Raw genomic sequence first — 20101 nt, forward strand, 5'->3', positions numbered from 1 at the left:
TGCTACATTACACTACTAGTGGAGCTAAGTTAGCTCAAGAGGACGGGGAGCACAGGCTGCACCCTGAGAAAGAGTGTGAGGAGCTCTAGCTCCGAGGTGCTGTCCTCAGAACTGGCTGAAATTCCTGTTGTGGCATTGCTCCTCCTCACCCCTATCCATGACGACTAGCAGCTTAACTCTGGCCCCACTGAAATTCAGTGATCCCCGTCTGTGTTATTTTGGTGTGTGGCTCGTCAATGAGCAGCATCTTTGAAGACATGTGTGCTTCAGAAGCCATACCTAATGCAGCAAATGTTTGTGATATTTATCCCCAGTCATGAGCTTGAAATGCATGTGATTGTCTTCCCTGCACCATAGATGTTCCCTAAATGTGCTCATCTTCACTAGCTTTAAACTGAATTAATTTCTGAATTCTCAAAAGGAAATGGTGAGAGTAGGTAGGCCTCAGCAACAGCATGAGTTTGAATTTTATTTTCCACATTGTTTCGTTTTGTTGTGGGTTTGTTTCCATGCTTAGGGTCAACCTAGAATGGTTTATACACAGCTACAGTCTGTGAAGTTCTTTAACTGTGTTTAATGGTGCTGTGGATAGGTTATTAAAGCCATTGAGGAAGGGTATCGCCTGCCACCCCCAATGGACTGCCCCATCGCTCTCCATCAGCTGATGCTGGACTGCTGGCAGAAGGAACGCGGCGACAGGCCTAAATTTGGACAGATTGTCAACATGCTGGACAAACTCATCCGCAACCCCAACAGCTTGAAGAGGACAGGCACCGAGAACTCCAGGTCAGCTGTGCTTTCTTAATGGTGATCTATGAGGGAATATATTAGAGGTGACAGGCAAGCTGTAACTCCACCTAAACTTCGGTACTCACATTAAGGTGTGCATCCCAGCGCTTGCTAGACTGCACAGCCCTTTTTTATCCAGTGGAAGATTGTTTCCCACTGGGGTTACGCCGACATTCCATCCGACCACACTGTGGGGCCCAGTTGCTCCTGGCTCTGTGAAAGCAGAAACTGAATAAGGAAAGCAATTGCTTTATCCTACCAGCTCCGAATGTTTTTATAACCTAGATTTAAGGGTGGCTTTGAAAAGATCTGATGCAATCAAGTGATGTTTTCTTGACAAAACAAGACATGCTGAGTCTCTCTTTTTTTTCAATAAAAGATCCTGAAGGGGTCTGCTTCAGTGCAACGTAATTAGCAGGAGTGACCTGGTTTCCTAAAGGGAAAAGTACATCATCAAGTTTTATAAATCCTAGGTAGGATTTGCAAATGAGCATTACAGCCAAAGCCTTGTGGGCACAGTGAAGGCGTGGATTAATTATTATGTGAATTTGAATTTGATTTTGTGGCAAGACAACGTTTCATGTCTCTACGGATCCTGTGTTATGTTGCAAGGAAATTTCAAAGCTGTTAAAGAGATCTTAATTTTGGGCCAGATATTCAGGTGGTGCAAACCAGTGGAACTCTTGAAATCAGTGGAACTTCACCAATTAACACCAGCTGAGGATCTGAACCTTTATTTGAGAGTGTTTGTTGTCTGCTTTTAAAGCAAAATTAAGTCCGCTTGAAATGAATAAGTGGAAGGGTCTGGAGGGAGACAAAAATTAGCAGAGAATGAGGGTGGAGGAAAAACATCCTAAACATGATCCAATCCCTGAACAGAAAGGAAATAAGATATATATTCTCTGTGCTGCCTGGAATGAGTATCTCTGAATCAGTGGAGCAGTAACAGAGGCCAGACCGTTCCTGATTCAGCCGCTGGCAGGCCAGCATAATGGAAAAAGCTGTTTTTCACTTTTAAACTAGTGGATCCCTCTGTGACTATTGCTTACCATTTACATTACCAAAGACAGGTTATTAGTCCTCTGAGGCCACTATCACCACACTTCCTCCAGCTTGCCCTAATTGCAGCTGTAGCCTGGCGTGTGTATCCACCTCTGTGGTTTAAATAATTTAAGAAGGAGAGAGTCATAATAACAACTGTTTAATCTCCTCCAACTTGATTTGATTCCAACTCACAGATAACATGTCTTTGACTACATTTAGTTATTATTACAATAGTTTACAGCCTGTTGTGTGTGCCTTCTCCCTACATTCAAATCCCGTTTGTAGACTTCTTTTCCTTGGAGCATGAAATCCAAACAAATATATGGGTATGCCTTTATATATCGAGACTGATAATAGACTATAAATGGTAGTGTATGCATTATATATAATATGAAAAGGGGCACCGAACAGACTGCAAGAAAGTATGGTAAAAGTTGTGTAAGTGCTACCAACGTGAACCCAGTCCCTCTGGACAATATATAATAGCACTGTAGAACACCTAGTCTTTGATTCTGTGCATTTTAAAATAAATGATCAAGATGGCATTTGCTTTGTTTAGATCTATGATAGTAATTTACAGTGGCTGAATGAAAACCATTGCAATTTTCAAAATACGTAAAATAATAAATGAGCTATTAAATGGGCATTGAATTTGTTCAGATAATTATTCCAGAATCTCTACAATGGAAAATAAGAAGCACAGTCCACAGAGCAAACAAAGATCAAACCATTATTCCCACCACTCCTTGCATACGTGCTGCTCAGGAATGGATTGATTAAAGAGGGGATTAACTCCCTGCTGTCTGAGTTTGTTTGAATGCACTGAGCCTGCTTGCAAACCTGGCTAGAAACCTACCTGAGATGAACTCTCCTTGAGGTTTGAGCGCCAATCCAGTCTGGCAGGTTCTGAGCTCACAGTTCCTCTGCTCATACTACAGTAGTGTTTCTGTAGTTGTTGAACTGAGGTGTGACATATGCAAGATTGGCAAGTCTTGAATTGCTGTATGCAGGATACAGACACAGTAGCCTGAACATGTTCCAGCATTCAGGACCTCATCCTTTGCCGAGCACATTGTAATAAAAGTGTTTTCCATGAACTTTGTTGCATCTGGGGCTTAAACTATAAAGGGCACAATGATTTGATTTACAATTGAAGGTAACAATAGACACCAGGGATCAAATTCATTCTTGGGGCAAATTGGCCTGTTCTTATATGGTTGCTAAATTTGCCGTTGGTTACATTTTTATAGTGCATGAGCCCCAATTTTTACTAGTTACCTGCAACATGCCGCCCTTATTTGAACTGATGGTATGTTTTGCCTAGTCACAGCATAATCATTGTGGAGCTTAAAATTTGTTCTGTAAACCAGCTAATACCTGTTATCTGCCCATGTATTTTCTGTTCCTAGACCAAACACTGCCCTGTTGGATCCGAGTTCTCCGGAATTCTCAGCCGTTGTTTCTGTGGGGGATTGGCTCCAGGCCATTAAAATGGATCGATATAAGGATAACTTCACAGCTGCTGGCTATACAACCCTAGAGGCTGTGGTACATATGAACCAGGAGTAAGTACTCAGCGTATAACAAAAACTGGTAAATCTGGATTTAATCGGCTTCTTTTGCTTTGTGCTGCATATCATTACGCTCATTAAAGGAATGGAATGCCTTTCATTTGGATGGAGTAGAACTTTAAAATACCTCCACAATGCCTTCAGTTATTTAATTAAACATTTCTATACATCTGCCTTGCTTTTGCAGTATTACATGTGGTTGACTCTCATATGTTGCTTTGCATCAGCATTTAACACAAAGTTCTCAGCCCTCTGCTTCTTTTCTTGTTTTAATCAGTGATCTGACACGAATTGGGATTACCACCGTTGCGCACCAGAACAAGATTTTGAGCAGCGTCCAGGCAATGCGGACCCAAATGCAACAGATGCACGGCAGGATGGTTCCCGTCTGAGCCAGTACTGAATAAACTCAAACTCTTGAAATTAGTTTACCTCATCCATGCACTTTAATTGAAGAACTGCACTTTTTTTACGTCGTCTCCTTGCCCTTTGAAATAAAGATCTGCAGCATTGCTTGGTGTACAGATTGCTGAAACTGTGGGGAAGGGGGCCCTACCGAAATGACAAGCTGTCATTTTAAACCAGACCTGGAACAAATTGTTTCTTGGAATATGCTTCTGTTGATCAACGATATGTAAAATACATGTATCTATATAAATATAACATCACATTCAAGTTTTGATGCTGTGTTTGCTGCCAGATACTGTGCTTAAAAAATAATTATTCTTCCTTCCCCCAATGACCTGGGGATTACAACCACAGTATTTTATTTGTGGGATAAACCATGGTTGTGCATCTTTCACTGGAACGAAGAGTCTACCCATGATCTTTTCTGCAGACTCAGCGTGTCACTGATACCCGTGCGGAAACCACAGTGAGACTATTGTTTGGCTGATCGGTGCCTCTCAATTAGTGATTTACCCATTTACAGGGTGAGATAGGGAATGACCCACCCTGAGGATTACTGGACAAAACTGGACTTCTGCGGGGTTTGTTATTGGCTGTTGTTGTGCCATACTGAGTTGTAAATCTGTAAACCTTTTCCAAACGTCTTACTGACAGTCAGCTGTGACAATCTTGACTGTGAAACTTCCAGACTCACATCCCTTTCCCCTTTGAAGGAGCAATCACTCTTGCAACACTGAAAAGGTCAGTGAAAGTATAGCCTCCATTCTATTCCTGGTGTTTTTATTTTTTTAAACTATACTGTCACCTGTAAATACTGTGTGGAAGAAAATGCATGTAGGACTGTGGTTCCAACTATTTTGGATAAACCTGTACTAGTCTGCCAGACTAAGCTCAGCTGTTCCTACTGCATCACATTCAGTTGCATGTACTCTTCACTGACAATGGAAATTGGGCTGTTCCAAACCTTTGTCTCGCTTGCAAGCTCAGTTGTGGGTTGAAATGTGTGCAGACAATGGGACGTAGATGGTTTTGGTGGACAGTTCATCATGAAGAGTCTGACGCTGTTCCTGTTGATTTCTCAGTGGTGGGTAAAGGATTGGACTCTACAGTAGTGGTGGGAAAACAGAGAAATAGGCACTAATGCCTAAAAGCAGCAGTACTGGTAAACGTACTATTGGAGGGGAACCACTAATATAAGATTTCCCTCTGTCTTTGGAAACATGATATACCCTGCGTAGGTAAAACAATCAGAGCAAACCCTCTAACCTTCTTTTAGGCTGAAGTTGGGTCTCTGCTGTCACATCTGTGGTGTTATGTGACCAAGAATGGAGTAAAATGGAAGTACATATGCCTTTTTTCTTCCGTTTGCAGATGTGAGCTAGTGTGTAGTGATGGCTACACATGAAACAAAAATGTTACTCTAGGAGATCCCTGCATTTTTGTTTGTTCACCTGGGGATTCAGTTTGGTGAGATCAAAAGAGCTCCATTTGGGCTTGAGCTTTATTTGTATTAAGATCCATTTATACTGTTCTGTCAGTGTAAAGAGGCCTTAAATTGGGCATAAATTACACGTACGCTCCCTTTAAGATCCTTTTACACTGCCAGAGCAGTAGTACCTTGCCAGACCTTAGTGTATCTGAGTACCAGACCCATTTGTGCTTTGATATGGAGGTGTAGAGAAGAGGACGTTCATGCCCCTGAGCATTGATTTGCAAAGTTTTGTGAATAACAGACAGAGTCTTAGTAGGGCGAACTTTTGGTCCACCTCTACACCTGACAGCAGCTTCCAAAAGACTGAGCTTGGTATGTTGAAGTTTAAAGTCACTGTATTTATTCTGAATCCAAAACAGCTGACTTTGTTGATACGGCAAGTTTGACTTGTTCAGTCAAGTCACACTCATCATTTTTTGTCACGTGTAACAATAACTTGCTGATTTGAACCACTAGCTTTCTTCCCAACCCCCATACTCCAGCTTATTCTGAAAGCAAGTTGTTCAGAATGTGGGATCCTAAATTTGGGACCTGTAAAATCACTACAACTTAGTAAAAACCTTTTTGCAACATTACTCATAAGAGCTTTTCTATTTGGGAGGAATATGAGATTTGTTTCAAAAACTACTTAGACCATCATGTTTTAACATCATTTTGCTGGAGGATGTAAGCCCTGGAGATTCATTTGAAAGATCTGACATTTGTACTTTGCCAACAAATATCCTTTGTTCAGTTCAGAGACATTTTAGCTTCCCCTTGCTGTAAACCTGCTATAGAAAGTCAAGGCTATCTTTTAAATAAAAGCAAAATGTACCCAATTCTCTGAACAAATTGGAGAATTATGTGGTTGACATCTAGTAACAATAAGGTCAGAGTATTTTAATATTTTCTTTTTAATATGAAAATTGTGAAGGCCGTTCAGAAACTAAATTTTACAGGGTGAGTGGCAGCACTGAACTTCACTGTGATCAAATGAGAGTGGTGAGTGGGCAAGAACATGAACATGTTTTTAACCGGAGGAAAGCTCTCTGTGTGTGTGTGTGTAAGTCAAACTGAAGGGGTAGTAAAAACGGAACTTAAATGGAAAATAGTGTTTTTTCTTCACTAAAAGAAGTGTCAGTTGTCTTTATCCTGCTGATCTGATGCAAAGCAAGGAGAACAATGGCAGTGCTACACAGCTTACTGTTCTAGCAATTTATCCTTCATTTTTTAATGAATGATGTTTCCACTCAGGACTTTGCATTGGGAAACTGCAGGGTGTCAATTCTGCTGCAAGGGAAATGAAAGCTTCCTAGCAAAAAGGGATTACAAAAGAAGTTCACTTCGCTAAAGTGACCTGATAAATCCATGAGCTATTTTTTTTTTTAAACATTTGCGTGTGGTTTTAGTAGAAAATTGCATACACAGGAGCACACGCTGATCTTTGTACTGGTCATAAGCAGGCTATACTGCCATTAGTTTAGCCAACAAGATGCTCATGAATTCCAGTGGGAATTCTTCATATATACATGTGAATTGTACTTTCTGTCCACTCTGAAACAAAACTCCCTTTGTCTCATTTGGAAGTCATTTTCCCCACCTGCTGGGAGTGTTTTTAATTTTGTTGTACCTACCCACGTTACCCAGTTACGTTGCCTGTAAATAAGTCCAGGATTCATCAGTTCACAATAATAAGCACCTGAACACATTTGCTTGCCTTTGGAAGAATGGCATAGTGGGTCAGGGCTACAAGGAAATGCAATGTTGATCCACTGTTTCCTTGCTGCTGACACACACACGCACATACACAATTGGCTTTGGTGTGGTTCTCGGTTCCCCTGCTAATATAAACCATTTACAGCACCTCTCTGTGGGAATTGTTCCTTTCCTTTCCGTGCATTTGGAGATCCTCCATTGTTCACACCTTGCTGTGATTTGTGGGGATTAACTCTGCTGCTCCTGGAAGACACAGTGACATACTTTGGGGTAACAGAAGGCACTGTTAGTGCTTGGACTTCCACTAGTACTACCGTTTCTGAGCAGTGCACATAGAACACAGTCAATTAGAAATCCTGCGCCTTCATGAACCTTTCCTTCCTATGTTATTTCTTTAAACTATTCAGTGAGCCAGAATATCGTTTTCACACTTAAATACAGACAATAACCATACAAGCGTAATTTAAAAGGAAAAAGTAAGACACTTGTGCATTTGTGCAAACTGGCCAATTCCCACACCTGCCTATTTGGGCAGGGAACCTCATTACCTAGGGGTAAGATGCAGTGGCAACTTCGTTAGGAAATCCAAATGGCTGCTGTCCAGGTGCTGTTGTAGCTGCGTTTGTATTTGATCTAATGTGTTCCTGTTTCCTTTTTACAGGGAAAATAGATTCTGCTTCCTTGGCCTGACAGCCTTTCCTATTGATCATATTGACCATGGGAGAACAAAAGACCAGACATGAAGCCTTCCAGATTCCACAAGCCCTGCTTCACCAGCACGGATTCTGGGGAACACAGACACTCGATAAGTGGAATCAGTCCCTGAAGAGTGGGGACTTTTAATTTCCCTTTTTGCTTTGAAACAAAACAAAAAGACTATAAGGTTCAATATCTGTTCTCCAGTTGTCATTTGAGGAATGTACTGTATCAAAGCCCTTCAGACTTCTGGGATTCCCCCCTCCCCACCCGCTTCTTCCCTCTTACGGTTTTATTTATATATTTTGATTCCCCTCCACACCGTACCCTCCTCATGTCACTGCTGCATCTTGTTTGAGTGCAAGTGACAGAGCACTACAGGTATTACCATGGACGCCAAGTCAGATGCCGTGACACAGAACCCAGTTCACGTGAGCTGCCTATATACATTGCTGAAGTGACATTTTACACAAAATGTGCCATTGCAGTGATATAAATATATATGTATTTTTTTCTTCGAATTGGTAACGGACTTCTTATCTCTTCCAAATGTGTGTGTGTGTTTGCGTGCGTCTGCATCACTGCATGTGTAGAATTGCCTGGGAATGTGCTGAAAGTATCTCTGGGAGCTCTGAGTTCCGTCCCTTGCTAGTTGAAGAGTTACACGAGAAAGCAGGCCAGTAGATGATGTCTGCAACAGTAGCAAGAAAACACACACACAAAAACGTTTAAATTTCTGTATCTGTAAATGTATTTTGTAGCTGCCACACTAACCTTAACGACTGGTTCTGCAGCCTAGAACAGGAGCACTTTCACTTCAGTTGTGGAGTGATGAATAATGAGATCCATAACGGTGATAAAGCTTTCCATCAATATCACTTACTCTTATCAAGACCTGTTCATGATCAAAAACACCAGTTTCTTGATGAAAAGTTGACGGGCGACAATGCCTGTATCCGTCCACTGGTAACCCTGAACTGAACTCTTACGTAGCCTTTTTTATCTGCAAAAAGAAGATTTTAAAGACTTGTTGAATGCAAACAAATATATGCAATTCTTATTCATTCACAGAAGCACATTGCTCAGTGTGCCAGCTGTGAGAACCATGTGTCCTGTAGCTGACAGTCAAATACTTCATTTTCTCCCAGCAACAGTTAAGGAAATTAAATTGCAAGAGACGTTTAAGATTACAGCTGTTAACAAAAGGGTTGCAAAAGTTTGTCACGTTCCTAGTCTCCTTAGCCAAAGGATAGGTGAATTAATGTACAAGGTAATTTCTGTGGCCCAAAGACCAGTGCTAACAACCTACCGGTACTACCTAGAAAAGTTTACTGAGTGTGGAGCGTTCACTGTTTATTTTCTGTAAACTATACTTGGAGTATAGATGTATGCTAGAGTCTGGGGAAGGTGCTGCCATTCCACATTTTGAATTCAGCAACAGATATGCTCAGGAGAAGCAATCAGTCAAACATACATTGGAAAAACCAAAACAAAGTATGGATGTTGCCACGTTAAAAGAGCATGCCACATTGAATGGAGCCGTAAAGAAATGACTCAGAGTTACTTCTATTTCCTCCTTCTCTCCTGGCCCCTTTATATTCTTTATCAAAATAATGTTACGTGCTCTCATGAACCACAAATTAAAGATCAATATAGCTGAGATGGGGGGAAAGCTCATGTAGTTGTATGGTTTCCCATACAACACTGTCAAGGAGTCAGGGAGCGAAAGTGTGCATTGCAAACCCAGCACATTCAAATTGCAGTTAAATGTTCTAAACAGAGCTTGAGTTAAAAAGTAAACAAGTTACTACAGACTTTGCTTCCATCTTTTCCCTCTTACAGAAGACGTCATCGACAGGTCTCTCTAGCATGGCAAGCCGTTGTTAGAAATTGTTCTGCTCACCACACCACCGGTTGATGTTCGTCCAGGTTTCTTGCTGTACTAACTTTGTGATTGGATCTGTATATTTAAAAATGTATTAAAAAAAAAAAAAGGGCTGGTACTTCACCAGTAAACAGGACTTAAAAAGCAGTATTTTTCTTTTATGTGACATTTTCATAACCAGAAAAAAAATCCTGAATACTAATCAAAGAAATAAAGAGAGAGTGCATTTATTTTTTTGTATCACTGTAAGTATGTTGGAATATGCAAGGACTGTGGTTAAAAGTAGAATGTATGAGGCATATTATAATTTAGTTCATACCGAGAAAAAGATTCTAACAGCATTTTTTGGTTCATGAATTTGAACAGACTCTGGGTTAGACATAGATTTTCTATTTTAATTTGTAATCCCCCCCACCCCCCCATGAATTTTAGGTACACATAACTTATGTCATTTATTTATGGTCTTTTATACCTAGTTTGTAAAATTGTAAAATAGCAAACAATGCAAAAGTTTGCATTTGAAAACAATAAAGTAGTTACTGTACAAACCTCAAATGTGGCTAATGCGAATTATTGCTACTGTTTATGTTTGATCATTTGCTGACAATGCGCTTGGCGTAGCACAAAACTACCCGGCCCCCAAACTGGTTATTTCTCTGCAGTATTTGTGACACGTGCACTCTCATCATATTAATGCCGTAATATCCAGACGTTTACTAAAGTACACCATTCCTCTCCCCTCCCCCGCCTTACACAGATACCAATGTATTCCAGATGATGTTTAGGTGGGGGGAGGTGTAACAGTCATTACAGTTTTTATTTTGGGGTCTTATTAAAGTTTATTAAGACTTCAGTTTCCACTGCACAATGAGAATAGCCCCTTTTTCGACTGTTCCCTTGACTGCTCCTTGCTATATTGCCATGCCGCCTTTTATCGTCTCATGAGGTGAAATTGCGAGCTTGATTGAAGTCAAATGGGAGTTTTTCAATTTACTTCAGTTGGGCCAGGATTTCACACACAATGTGGGAACACTAACGATGCAACTCTCAATCTTTCAGTCCATCAGCAGGTGATGGGCACTGCTGCTCTGCTATTGTGTTACATTTGCAAGATAAGGAGTGAATCCAATGGTATGTTCTTGGAGACACATGGCAGAAGAGAGAAAGAGGAGACAGAGAGTTAGGGGCTGTGGAATAGGGGAGAGGACAGAGGCACAGGGAGAGTGGTGAGACAACAGAAAGGGGAAAGTGTGAAGAAAAGGACAGGAAAACAGGTAAAAAAGAGGGAACAGGAATGGTGGATACAGAATGTATTGGCGAAGCAAAGTGGTAGTGATGGAAATGAGAATGTCTCTAACCATGGGAGGGCGGGGGAAGGTTCTGCAAAAACCTCCCAATAGAAACTGTGGAGGGCAAACAATCTGTTTTAAGAGAGAGCTGGAGAAAGCTGTGAGTGCAATTGTCTGAGGGGGTTGCTTGTGATGGCAGGGAGCAGTGATCAAAAGCCCTGGGGCTCACTTCTGGTTTATGTTTTATGTTCCTATAAGCTCATGCTTCAGGGTTTCAGCTAACTACCTGCAAGGGTCGGGAAGGGAAGTCTCCCTCTCCACCATGCATTATTAAGGTTTTTCTTAATCTCCTTCCTCTAAAGCACTAGGGATGGCCACAAGTACAGATAGGACACTGGACTGGAAGGGTTCAGGGCTCTGAGGTGACACCTAGCATTCTTTCTCTCAGGTGCTTGGCTGGCTGGTAATGGCTCACATGCTCAGGTTCTAACTGATCACCCTATGTGGGATCAGGAAGGAATTTTCCCAGTTGCTCAGATTGGCAGTGATCAATTTCGGGCAGGGAGGTGGGGGGGCATTGCCTTCTTCTGCAGCATGTAGGCACAGGTCACTTGCCAGGATTACCTGGGTATGGCTCCCCTACCAATCGCCAAACCTGGCTTCTCATACGCAGAGGGTACTTCTGGCAAACTGTGCATTGGGTAGTTGAGAGATGTGGAGAAACATACTAGGAACTTCTGAGAGATGACCAAACTCCTTTATCACCTGTTGTGTGTGCAGATTTTTGGCTAGTCAAAGACTAGTGCCACTAAATCAGCTACGAGCTCCTATCACTAACAAAGGAAACACTGAAGTAGCTCGAAGTATAATTCACAGAGTTTTAACTATTTAAGAAGTAAGGCACGTGTAATAATGAAGGCTTCTGCTACAGAAGGTCTCCAACCCATGTAAATTGTATAAGGAGAATCTTGTAGGGCTACAATGCATTCATTCAGATGTGCTAAGACTACTGTTGCGGTCTTCTGGAAATAGATTTGAGAGGTATTGTCTCATTTTTCATTATTTAAGAATGAGAATAGACTGAAAAAGGCCATGTGTTTAACTCTTTGGAATTCTATTAACTATATGAGAATAAAGTCTCCCACGTTCAGCAAATGCAACCAAACATTGCTGAAGGGTACAACTGTGTAGTCCAAGTATCATGTTTGGAATACGCAGACTTTCTGGAACCACATGTTACAGTCGCATCAGTGTTCACTTAATCATCCTGGATAGGGAAGTTAAATACTATATGCAATTCATACGCGCCACAAAAAGGGAGGCGGCCCTTCTGAAAATTTACTCTTCAAGATTTATTTAGCTTCTGACTCGTGACTGAAACTTTGTTGGAGTGGAATTGCACCATGGATGAATTAGTCCCTATATGTTATGCTTTATATGCAGTAAACTGTTGAAGTTTGTATCATTTGTACTTGGGAAGAAATATCAAGCAATGGGATGCTCCTACCATTTATACATAGGGAGCATGCATGCTGGCCGGAAGATGACAATTCCCTATTGGGAAAACTTTAGAGGTTTTGTATTTGTATTTATTCTACTTTGGAATGAAAACAAAAGCTTTAGAAGGTTTTTGTGAACCCGGAATTGTGTCAAAACATCCATTTTTTTCCATCTACTGGATTAGGCTTTCACTCTCTCCAGACAGTTCACCCTGCATCTAAGAAACCATGCCACCAAAACCCACATGTTTTCACAAAATGTTTCCATTTCTTTTTTTTTTGACCAAAAAAACCCCCAAAATTTTCTGACCCTCTCTCTCTCTAGCCTAAAAATATTGTAGTAGGAGAACAATAAGAGAGATGAAAGGGCATGAGCTGCTAATATACCTAAAGCATGTTTTTGCATCCCTTACTTGCAAAGAATGCAGCTTGGTTCATGATGACTGTTTAGAGTAGTGGAGTGTGAGAAAAAGCATGACTTATTTTCAGATGCTGGGACCATTCTAGTCATGTCAAAATCCATTTTGCTTTTTTTTTTTTTTTTTTTTACAATTACAAAAAATGCTCATGATACTCTTAAATCAACAATATGATTAAAACTATATGCATCTGAGGCCTTGACCTTAGTTATTTTACCCTTTCCCTTTTAAGGAAGTACCCTTGGGCCATTGACTGATTCTCTACTGAATAGGTAATAGACCTCTGACGTATCTTATTTCTGGCAGTGGCCCTGAACATAATTCTTTGTTTACAGCAGCCTCACAGAAAGTTTTATGAATATGTACAAGTTTGCCTAAAAAATAAAATTAAAATCTAAAGCATTCCATTCCAATCAACTTACTAAAGCATATATTTTACATGCACAGATGGAGAAAGTAGCCACAGGACTACTCACTAACTTGTTTTAATATATATAAATAAAGTATTCCATACATAACAGATAAGGGCCAATTATATCCCAGTAATCTGCTGTGGTTTACTAGCTTGAAACCAGACCAACAAAGTAATGAGATCCATGTTTTTCATAGTGTTTAGTTACTTATATAGGATTCTGTTTAATACAATGCACCATAAAATGTTTTAAACTGCACCAGACACTTCAAAGCCAAAGTTCTGCCTTCAACTTGTGAAGATTGTTTTCTGTCAAAAGTTGACTGACAAAACAAAAACAACATTGGGAATCTGATTCTCACCTCACTTCCACTGGCCTAACTCAACTCAATTGAAGTCAATGGCCAGTCAGGCATTGTCCATGGAGAACCAATGGACGTTAGGCTGCTAGGTCCGTTTGAAATACCCCTCAGCCCCTATCTGCATTTCTAGGTACGTAAAGACATTTAAAAATCTGATCCCCAGGGAACAGATTAGTGATGAAGCTATTCATTGGAATAACAAATGATTGTTCTTCAGTGATGGAGAAGCACTGAGGTATTAAAAAATTAAGTGGCAATTACAAGGCTATACATCTAGTTCAGGCTTTTCATGTCATAAACTACTCAAGATTTTGCCCATTAGATTGTTGCATCTTTGAAGCTACTTGATGAGCTAATTGCCTTATCATGTGCCAAAGGATTCTGCTGCATTATGCACACTATGTTACAAGGACACTTCACCACCTGAAAGTTTGTTCCACTACCATTTTCATTTTTCAGGATGTCTTGAAGTCAATTGGGTTGCAAGGATTTAGTTAATAGTAGGATTTAGAGGAATATATTCTTTGCTCTTTGAGCAGGTTGAAAACTTTTCAACAAAATGTTTTTGTCAAAAAATGCTGACAACAGTTTTATTGGGGCAGTTTTTGAGGTCCAAATTGACTTTCAGGACAGAAATTGTTTGTTTAGAAAATTTTACTTAACTCATATTTCACTTAAAAAAAAAGCCCATTTGAAACAAACTTGTCAAAACAGTTCATTTTGACATTTTCAAAACAAACTATTTTGATATTTCCAAAAATCTTTTCAATTTTTTGGTTTTGTTTTTTGGCTGAATTGATTTACTGAATTTGACCTACATTCACAAATAGTTTGGGTGCCCAAAATGTATTTTCCAGAAAATGTACTTAAAAAAAAAATCACCCAGTTCAACTTCTCCCTGTGTAAAATCACACTGCGAATTCATGGAAAAAGTTATTTCCTTCCTGCCTAGAATGTTGTGTTGAGTTGCAATGAACAACAAGTATTAAACAACTACCCTCTTTTCACCTACACTTCAGTGATGCACCAGGTTAAAAGGTGACTATTAAAATTGATTCATTTAATTGGTTTGTTTTTTAATTAAAAAAGGCTTTTTTAAAAAAAAAAACATCAAATAAATGCACACATCCAACAAGTGAAACTGACACTACAAGAATATACCAGTAAAATAAATGAAAAATTGTACTTAGTTCAAATTGACTTAAACGTAGCTACACTGATTTACATCAGCTGAAGATCTTGCCCATTAACTATAAAACATAGAACCTTATAGATTTTCATTATTTTCGCTATTGAAACTTTTAAAAGTGGGGGAAGGGGAAGTCACACAAGTAGAGATTGTATTATTTCTCAAAAACCTAATACCCTCATGGTTCAGATTTGTTTTCAGGTTCATATTGTGACTGCAGATGGATTTTTTTTGGCTAACTGGGCTAGGACTGTGGTACTTGATCCTTGGAGACTTGAGTGTCATTTTTGCACACGCTTTTAGAATGTTCTGCTGTGGTTCTTAAGAAGACAGGGCACCTATGTTTCATTCATCAACTTTTGATCTCCAGTATACTGGAGATGGGGGAGGGGAAGTCATACTCTTTCTGTTAACTGAGTTTCAGGCATGGGCACAACACCAGGTGTACATGAACAAGAAGTGCTCCCAATTATCCAACAATCCAAACATGCAGCAGACTGTTCAGTTATGCCTGAAGAGGCAAAGTGAATGGCAGAGGTAGAATACAGAGTCTTTTGTTGAGCCACAGATCTTTCACAGAGGAGTAAGCAACCTAATAAGCCAACTATTATTTTTCAGAAGTATCAGTGGCAATTTTTAAAATGATTTATCCATGATGACACTGTTTCACTCCTCATGCATTGTGTGCTCTTGTTATAGCTTTCCTTCTGCACTGGTTTCATGTTGATAGGTGAGACTATTTGGTAGCAATTACTAGATACCTTAAGTCAGCATCTCTCCTGCACCTGGGTATATCACTTTATCCTCAAACAGCCATGATCTGCTGCAATATTGATTTCAAGCATTTCTTCTTTTTTAATGTAGTTGTTGCTTTGTTTTTCATTTGTTTTTGCTCTTCAAGTTGGAACCCATAATTCTTGCTGGGTTTTATGAGTCCCCTTGAAGGGCTTCCCCAGGTCCTAAGTTTTAGAGTTAATTAGTTTTGGAGCCCACTTATCTTCCTGAGCCTTTGGAAAATCTCAGCAACTTTTTTTAAAATTGGTTTGGAAAGTGAGTGGAGTTGAAGTAACAAAAAAAATCAATTGCAAACTGCTAAATCCAATCAGCACTGGTTGACTGAATACCTTTAGCTTAATTAGTTGATTAACTTTGGGAAGTTTATGGAGGAGCTATTTTTGTATTAAGGAAGCCCACACTGCTGTTTTAATTTTGGAAATCACTTGTAAGTGACATAGTAAACCAGTGTTTGAATTACACTGTAAATATTGTATTGAATTAGAGTTTGAGTTGGTATAGAGGTGGTGAGCTCATCAATTATACCAGTTTGAAAACAGGTGTTTTCTATTTTTGTTCAATGTGAGCTGAGTGATAGAACTACTTCTGTGGATCCTGTGAGAAGGATTTTTAGGATACTGCCTCAATAAGGGTAATTGTTTCCTTGTGTATTGCTTGGTAGTATCCATCCAATAGAGCTCTAACAGAGAGTCAGGCTACTTCTCTCTCCAGTAAGGTACTTTGTATGGTTTAATATAGGTGGTTGGTGGGTTGTTGGACTCCTGAGCTTTCTAGACTTGTAGGTCCAAGCTGGTGCTTGTAAATAGGGCTTTCTCAAAGGCAATGAGTAAGGAAAACAAATCTAAAACTAAGCCAAAGGGTCAGCTTCTGATCTCATTGACACCCATGTAAGTCTAGAGTAAGTCAGTTCACTGGTGGTTACTCTTGATTTGCACTGGTGCAAATGAGATCAGTCTTAACCCAGAAGACTGACAATGCTAAGACGGTACCATTTTCACAATTTGCATAGTCTGAGACTTATCTTTACTTTTATGATGAAAGTAAATTTCCATTACTTTTGTTTTTAACTTGGATTAGTATTCTCCCATTTTAGACAAATTACTCACAGCTGAGAATGAATGTGAATTCCATGTTGAAGATCCAATGAGTACAATATGCATCAGCCTGCCCAAAAAGAATCCCCCATGTGCCCCCTTGATTTCCGGTTACATTCCAGAGCCAATTCAAGGCCTTTGTCCTCATTTTCAGAGTTGTTTGTGTGCTGGAACCCACTCTTCTTATTCTGCATCCCACCATGCATGATGAAAGACACCGGAATGAAACTATCTGGGGACTAGTGTAGAGCATTTTCAACAGAGGGCCCATGACTGTGGATTTCCTTGCCAGCAGAGACCACCTATAGGGTATGACACAAACTCTTCTTTTTGCCCAAGGTTTCCTCAGTGGTGATGGCAAGAGATCAGAAGAATGGTCTAAAAACACTTTGATGAAATAGCCATTTACTCCCACTAAATAATGTAAGTAACAGCAACCTGAACTTCTGGGGGGTATGGGTGGAGCTGAAGTATCCATTGTTGTGGACAACTTATGTGGTACCATGAAAGGAAGAGGGACAGAAAGCACTGCAGAACCCATGCATCAGTCTTTTGCAGAATCAGAATTGTGACTGTAGAATTTTTATTAATAATGAGCACAAGAAGGGAAGAGCCCAGCTTGAATCTCAGAGTCTGGACTGATAGTTAGAAAGGTGGGGAGGGAATTGTTTTACTTGCAAATTGAACACATTTGATCTGTACTCCCTGAGAAACAATAAACACACAGGTTTCAGAGTAGCAGCCATGTTAGTCTGTATTCGCAAAAAGAACAGGAGTACTTGTGGCACCTTAGAGACTAACAAATTTATTTGAGCATAAGCTTTCGTGAGCTACAGCTCACTTCATCGGCCCACAATCCAATTTTAACCGAGTATATCTATATAAATACTTACCTGAAATATGCCCAGTGGTTTGTTCAGAGGCACAAGAAACCTCTTGGTTTCTTGGTGTGGATATGGTATGTTTGTCTCCATTTTTCTTCACCTTCCTGTTTCTGGCTGTCAGCAATCCTCTTTCCACTTTCTATTCCCCAAGAAGAGTTGTCAATTTATTCTCTGTTGCAGTCACAACTGAGGGAAGTACTCCTCAGAGATGTATCAGATATGTGGGTGAGCCACAGAGCTATATTTTGCCTCATTCACCTATTATGGCATGTGACAGCTGAATTACCAGCTCTGAGGGGTTTGCTTATTTGACTGCTCTTTGGTCCCTCCCATGGCTGTCCAAAGAAACCTAATGAAAAGGCTTTCTCCAGGGTGGTCATGAAGGACACTAGTGGATGGGGGTGGGGTAGGAGAGGGACACATGGTGCTACCCTTTCTTTTTGTGTTGGTGCGTGCTGCTGCTGCTGTGTTGTGGGACTCCAACACGTGCTGTGAGAGGGCAGGGGCACAATTAGGGATTTCTTTGTTTCCATCCATTTTACAAGCATGGACTGGATAGGAGCTGTAGACCTGCCACTGCTCGTGAAGGCGCTGGTCTCAGTCACCCGAGGGAGATGGAAAAAGTAGGGGGTATTGAGGCAGCAGCTAGAAAAGCGAGAGAGAAAAGGCAGAAGTATGAGAATTTGGTGCTGTGTACTGGCCCATGTAACTCACTGGGTACAATGTCAGGAAATATGGCTGCTCTGCTGCATGTTGTATTTTAGGCACACACACACAGTGGCTGCTTTGCTTCAGGCTGGAGCGATGGGATTTAGAAAGAATGGATTCAGTGTTGAGAGATGTTTAAAATTTCAAGGGCCATAATCTGCCCTCAGTTACCATGAAATAAATCCGTTGCCTTCAATGGAGTTACATTGCAGTTACACCATTGTACTGGGGAGTAGAATTTGGCCCTAGCCTTCCGTCAGTGAAAACCACACAGCAAAATCTCATTAGAGTCTAACTTAAAAAAGGGGCAGGCACATGCGTCTAAGAGGTTGTGTCTAGATTTATGCAAATATAACCCCATTTGCAACCTTCAGGTTAGCCCCAAGGTTAGAGCCAAGGTAATCCTATTGCAAGCCAGCAATTTTCCTTGGGGCATTACAATTTTCAGGTGTGCTTGCTGGAAAAAATCCTCTAACCCTGCTCTACATTATAAGATTTCCAGCTTCCAGCTTCATAGAAGGTAAAATTGACCCTTGTGCAATGGGGCCAGAAGAAGGCCTATAGCCTGTGTCATATGAGAGGTCAAACTAGATGATCACAATGATCCCATCTGGCTTCATAAGCTATGAATCTCTTGAGGCCCACCTAAGGCCTCAAAAATAGACTTACAGTGGTGCATATGTCTTTCGCTGGCTATCTACATGGGTTGGATTTCTCACCCAGAGATAGCAACTTTGGCCTCAGTCTGCAATGTTGCAGTTTAGGGGTTGTTCTGGTTGTTTTAATTTTTCCTTTCCCTCTTTTAAAACGGTGTTGCATGAAACTGGGTTCTCTGCCAGTCTCACACGCAGCAACATATCAAACCAGGACTCCTAAGAAGCCTCAAAATACATCACCTCTTCCTAAAGCATAATTATACTTCCTGTCTCTAATTTTGCCATCTGAGTGAAGATAACAGGGCTTTCCCTCACCCACACTTTGCTTGGTAAAATTACTCCTTCTGTACCACATTTCAGACTATCCCTTACCTAATTGTACCCAGTATAAACTAAGGAGATGGCGGATGGCAGTAACTGGTACAACTCCCCTGATTTCACTATGTTGTGTCTGCTTCTACCAGTGATGAATGTGGCCCATTTTCTTCAGAGCCCTGTGAGTTTCTCTTTGCAAAGTGCACTCGCAATATACAAAAGCACTAATGATCAAAATGTGTTTAGCCCCCGCCTGTGTGGAAAAGCCCAAGGAACATCCCCTGTTCAGTCACCCCCTTGCAGGTACAAGCCATAGCCACCCCAAACAGATCAGGAAGCTGGGAGGAGAAGGTGGGACCTACCATCTCCGCTGCATTAGAAACACTTGCAAAATCCTGCTGTTTTTAAAATATAAATAACTAGGTGTGTTTTAATTTAAAGTGAGGAAATATTACTGGGTTGCAGTTTTCCAGTTTACAAAAAGATGATATGGGCTCCGTTACCTCTCTTTTCCTAAAGTTCTTTGTTACTGAACATCAAGCCAACTGGAACAATCTCTGGCTCTTCACAATGGAGGAAAAAAATCCTAAGAGGAACCCATTTGTATTCATGAAATACACAAGGCCATTGTGGGGACTTTTGTGTTGACGCGTATTACGCTGATCATAGTGCCCAAGTGCATGTTTCTCTGAAGCATCTGGTGCTTGCCTGTGTCACAGATAGGATACTGAACTAGATGTTAGGCTATGGGTCTGAGCCTTGAGCACCCATCAGCAAATTCTTGCGTATCAGTGCAAGTACAAATTGCTTGTCTCTGGAAGGATGCCTGTGTCCATGCTTTAAGTTCCCATTATTTCCTGATGCAACTACTACGTCAGCTTCAGGACCGTACTGCAAGC

The 20101-nt window shown here is 40.6% G+C and overlaps 1 protein-coding gene across 2 annotated transcripts in view; it reads left to right on the forward strand.

The window, feature by feature from the left end:
• Positions 1–8216, forward strand: part of EPHA4 (EPH receptor A4) — a 123776-nt gene extending 115560 nt beyond the window's left edge. The window contains exons 15-18 of one of the 2 annotated variants that reach the window (XR_014712904.1): positions 593–786; positions 3243–3398; positions 3682–4553; positions 7661–8216. Coding sequence is in view for 1 of the 2 variants with exons in the window: in XM_084638466.1 (XP_084494592.1) it covers positions 593–786; positions 3243–3398; positions 3682–3796 (465 nt within the window). In the remaining variant the exon portion in view is untranslated. Of the gene's footprint in view, positions 1–592; positions 787–3242; positions 3399–3681; positions 4555–7660 lie in introns of those variants that run through there. The other variant, XM_084638466.1, reaches the window with a different exon arrangement.
• The last annotated feature ends 11885 nt before the right edge of the window (positions 8217–20101 follow it).

The sequence above is a fragment of the Lepidochelys olivacea genome (assembly GCF_965140295.1).
Source record: "Lepidochelys olivacea isolate rLepOli2 genome assembly, chromosome: 9".
Classification (NCBI taxonomy): Eukaryota; Metazoa; Chordata; order Testudines; family Cheloniidae; genus Lepidochelys; species Lepidochelys olivacea.